Below are 4,699 nucleotides of genomic sequence, written 5' to 3'. Positions count from 1 at the left end.
AAAGTAGGGAGACTGTGGTTCTGCTTCTGTAAAATCACCTCTCCTCTCCTCTGAGCCTCCCAGCTCTGATCTTAAAAATCTTGAAAATGGTCAAGATCAATGGCCAACCGTGATATTAGGACCTCCTTCCTATAGAGCTGCTACACAGAACCACAAAGTACAATGGAACTGTAAGATGGAGGAAACACCAAGGGACCTGGGATCTGGGGAAAGTTATTAAGAACGATGTTAACCACAAGGGGGCACTGTGTCCCCATGGGCTAAACTAGAATGTTTAACTGATTGACATGGAAATGGGACATGGAATATGCCCTTGATTCTTGAGCTTTTCGTCACTCTCCAACAGAGTAGGGAGGTCAGTCAAGGACAAAACCCCCACCCCACGACTAGCTCCCAGAAGAGGGCATCTTTTTCTCTACCAAACTCAGATTTCTTACGCAGAGACATCTATGGGAAAGACACGCAGTCATCACCCATTTGACACACCCACCTACATGATAGATGTGTATGCACACACTCACCTATGTACACATATATGTAATGTGCTCCCATTTCTAGAGATTGCCCTGCTGACAGTGTTATCTATGTAGGCAGATATGCAGAAAAGACTTGCCTTCCCGTCCATAATACACAAGAGCAGCAAAGATTGATGCTGGTTATAGTTTTTGCCTTTTCCTTCTGTTTTTCTGAGAAGCTACTTGGTCCCCAATGATTCCAATTATGCTGCTTCCTTTCTTCAGTGTAGTACTTCAGCACTCTGCTGCCTGCCCTGCATGGGGTCACCCAACACCCTCACCATCCAACAGCGCGCTCCACAACCCTGTTTGTTACCCAATACCTCCACTTCCCCTTCTGACCCTGGCCTACCACATTTAAAATAGACCCAGTTCTATGAAGGAGAGTGACGAAATGCTCAACAATCAAGGGCATATTCCATGTCCTATTTCCATGTCAATCAGTGTGTCAGCACCACACATCAAGTGCATTAGTCCTCAACTCAGTTCCATTGAGGAAAGGGTATAATTGCCTGTGGAGTTTCTATAAAGCAATCTAGCAAAAGACCTTGTAATATTCCATCACAGTAGTGTTGCCAATAATGCTACAAGGTCCCTCCTCATTTTCACTTCTTGTGCCTCAAGACCCTAAGAATTAGCCTGCAACAGCTGCAAAATAAGAATTCCTCTTGATTGTTCATAGTTGTTAAAAAGCTTCTTAATAAACCACAAACAGACTTAATTAGCTCCCAGATCTGTTGGATTCCATGAGGGAAGAGGAATTCCCAAGAGAAATCCTCCTTTTCGCTGCACCCCTCCTGAGTCTTCAGATGAAAATGAACTACGAGCAGCCCAACCCTTATAGTAAGTTCATGCACCTGGTCTACCGATTGCACTAAAACATCCAAAATGGAATCTTAGGTGACCCCCCAGGGAGGATCCTACAGGAAGGTGGGTCTCAAGATATCCTTGGGCACTTCTGTCATCAGCCTTCTTCAATTTTTTTTTTTTTTTTTTTTTTTGAGATGGAGTCTCACTCTGTCACCCAGGCTGGAGTGCAGTAGTGTGACTGTGGCTCACTGCAACCTCCACCTCCTGGGATCAAGTGATTCTCTCACCTCAGCCTCCTGAGTAGCTGGGACTATAGGTGTACACCATCAAGCCCAACTAATTTTTGTATTTTTTGTAGAGATGGGTTTCACCATGTTGCCCAGGCTAGTCACAAACTCCTGAGCTCAAGGGGTCTGCCCACCTCAGCCTCCCAAGTGTGTTGGGGTCACAGATGCAAGCCACCGTGCCCAGCCTCTTCAATTCTTTCTTGAAGGTGGTGGTGTTGGTGGCATCTCTGAAATCCTGTGGCCTTTCTCAGTTACCCATAGTTGATAAGAAGTCTCCTAAGATCTAAATAGTTCCTCTCTCCCAAGCTTAAAAATACTATCAATATCAAGGCAACACCACTGTATTGAAACAGGGCCAGTTTCTACATGGTCATATGTTGTGAAGTGCCTATGCCACAAACGCCCTCTCCCAGGGTTTATATCACTTTGAGAAGAGAATATGAGACTTGGACAGGGAGAAGATAGGAAGAGGAGCATGATGCAGGCATACCTAGACAAAGAATAATAATGGTACTCAAATTCCTCTACAGTTTATTGTTATAGCAGAAGTTGTGGGAGACAGGAGGGCACCCTCCACACATAATGCAGTGTGGTCAGAGCCCCAGGGTAGCCCTTTCCACCTCTATGCCAAGCCCAAGTAGCCCAGCCCAAGCTTAGCTCCCTCCCCAGTCCCACTCTAGATGCACACTGAGAGCTACCAAAGTTAGTGCAGCCAAATGGCCCCAGGCCCCTTCCCATTTCCCCAGCACCAATCCTTCCCTGACACTCATTCATTGCCCACCAATTCCCATTCCAACTGCCTTTTTACACCCTGGATGTTTCTGTCACATCCTGAGGACCACTAACCCACCAGCAAGTCTCCCCCTGACACACATTCATGTAGGTCCATACCCTTCAGAGTCCTAAAGGGTTAATGAGAAGCCATATCAGCTTTGGTGAATGGAGCCCCAGCCCCAAATCCCCTCCCCTTGCAAATATGGGATAAGTAGGGAGAGTCTGATGGAGGCACCATGACAACTACAACAACCTCTTACCCCTCAGCTACAGACACCTAGATCAGGACAGAGGATACATGCCCTCTCCACCTTAACACCAAAATGGGGGAGGAGGAGAATTTAGGGGTCTGGGTCCCTAAGAGATATTAGGACATCTCTTTCAGGAGCTGGGGGGAATCACAGGTTAGAGGTCAAAGTTAGGGTAGCAATCAAAGATCAAGGTCATCTCCCCACATGATCTGCCCTTTTCTCCTTGCTTACTCTGGCCCAATGCCCCTTCAGCACCTCCCAGGTTAGTTCTGGGGGAGGTGAGGGCTGGGTCCCACACTAGGGCAACAAGGGTCATTCAACAGGAGACCTCCATGGTGTGCCCCGGGGGCCCCGAAGAAAGAGTTCCAGACTCGCTGCTCTGAGACAGGGTGCGAGAGCGGGACCGGTTGCCATCAATGGATGCTGCACTGGTTAGAGAGGCTGTACGAGACCGGGACAGGCGAGTCATGCAGGATGAGGCCACTGTGGAGACAGAAGGATGCACAAGCAGTCAGAGAGAAAGTGGGGAAATGCGGCTGGCAACTCAGGGTGTGGTCCTTGGATTATGACTAGTTATAACTAAGCCAGGGGATCAATGAGCTCGATTGGGCAGATAGTGGTAAGCCCAGGCATCAACCTAAAATGGTTCCACCCTGTCAGTGCCCATCTCTCCTACAGTGCAGCAATCTCTTGTCCCCATACTCACTGTAGCCCATGCCTTGCAAGAAGTACTTGAAGGCCTCAGTCAGCTTGCCTGGCTGCAGAAGTAAGAAGAGGCGAGGGAGACAGTGAGATGAGGTTAGAGGCAGAGCTGGAGCCTGAGGCTGTGGCATTGTGGGGACGGGGTGTGTGGCAAAGGCAGAGCCCAATGCCACCAGTATCCTATGTCACTTCCCCATCCCATGGACGGCAGGGCTACTCACCTGAGTCAGCTGGGGCTGACCTCCAGAGTCAGCCATCTGTTCAGGAGGGCGCCACCCAGAAAAAGTGAAACATACATAAATAAGCCATGTGGAGAGGTGGAAAGGTTCTCTCTTCCCTAGCTTCTTCACTCCAGCCCCTTTGTTTTGTTCTTCGTTCACCCCATTTAATCCCATGCAGGGCCCTGGAGGCTTAGCAGCTGAATTTAGAGAGGATCTATGACTCTGGACAGGGGCCCAGGAGCAGGTTACTGACCTTGAGGAACGAGGTCTGGGTGGGGTCCAGTTTTGAGTTACATTCCACCTGGAGTAAGCAGGAGACTCAGTGAATGAGTCACGCCCACTGTGGCCCCTCCCCCTATAAGGGACCCAGGAACCCAGACCCCATTCCCTTTTCTATCAGCTCCCTACCCAGTTACTCCTTACCAGGGATCAAATTCCTAGTGCCCCAAAGTTGATCTCCCTGTGCCAAACAGGGCATCCCCTTGGCAAGATACTCTTCTGACCACCACTCTAGGACCCCAACCCTCCACCCTCACTCATCCCAAAACTCCCTACTAACCACTGCATCTTCATGAGGTGCTTGGTCTCCTACCACCAGCATCACAGGACACCTAAAGACACAGTGTTGGGGAGAAGGCAGTGAGCCCCTAACACTCCCTCGCTGGCCTCTGCCTAGAAGTGCAGCTGGAAAAATGTCTGGCTCCAAAGAGGAAAGAGCCTTCTGTGTTTCCCTGCTGATGCCACCAAGAGGATTCAAAGGGGGAAGACCTAGAGGGAAGTGATTTACCAAATAGGATGGGGTGGGACATGACAAAGAAGTTCCCTGGCAAAAGATTTTCCTTCTGCTAAGGGATACAAGCTCCTAGAGAAGATCCAGGGAGACGGGCAATGCATTGTCTCTTAAAGTCTTACTTGAGGGTGATATCACTTCCACGCTCAAAGTTCAGGTCTCGGCGGCTAGAAAGGGGTTAAAAGAGTAGGAATTTTAGGTGGGCAACGCTATCTAACCAGATATAAGCTATCTCCCCCATGATGGAACTATCACTGTCCCAAAAATTACAGTCAAATATTGGTTATTAAAAGTGGAAACCAGGCCGGGCGCAGTGGCTCAAGCCTGTAATCCCAGCACTTTGGGAGGC

General features: G+C 49.0%; 1 protein-coding gene across 1 annotated transcript in view; it reads right to left on the bottom strand.

The window, feature by feature from the left end:
- Positions 1-2,126: 2,126 nt before the first annotated feature.
- The window catches only part of NDRG2 (NDRG family member 2), an 8,598-nt gene continuing 6,025 nt past the window's right edge, over positions 2,127-4,699 (bottom strand). The window contains 6 exon segments of the mRNA XM_011930941.1: positions 2,127-3,120; positions 3,344-3,395; positions 3,561-3,596; positions 3,814-3,861; positions 4,120-4,171; positions 4,473-4,559. Of these exon segments, the coding sequence (XP_011786331.1) occupies positions 2,954-3,120; positions 3,344-3,395; positions 3,561-3,596; positions 3,814-3,861; positions 4,120-4,171; positions 4,473-4,559 (442 nt within the window). The 3' untranslated portion in view covers positions 2,127-2,953.

The sequence above is a fragment of the Colobus angolensis genome, unplaced genomic scaffold (genome assembly GCF_000951035.1).
Source record: "Colobus angolensis palliatus isolate OR3802 unplaced genomic scaffold, Cang.pa_1.0 Scaffold88, whole genome shotgun sequence".
NCBI classification, from domain to species: Eukaryota; Metazoa; Chordata; class Mammalia; order Primates; family Cercopithecidae; genus Colobus; species Colobus angolensis.
The sequence above is the reverse complement of the archived record's forward strand: the minus strand, read 5'-3'. Positions and strand labels throughout refer to the sequence as shown.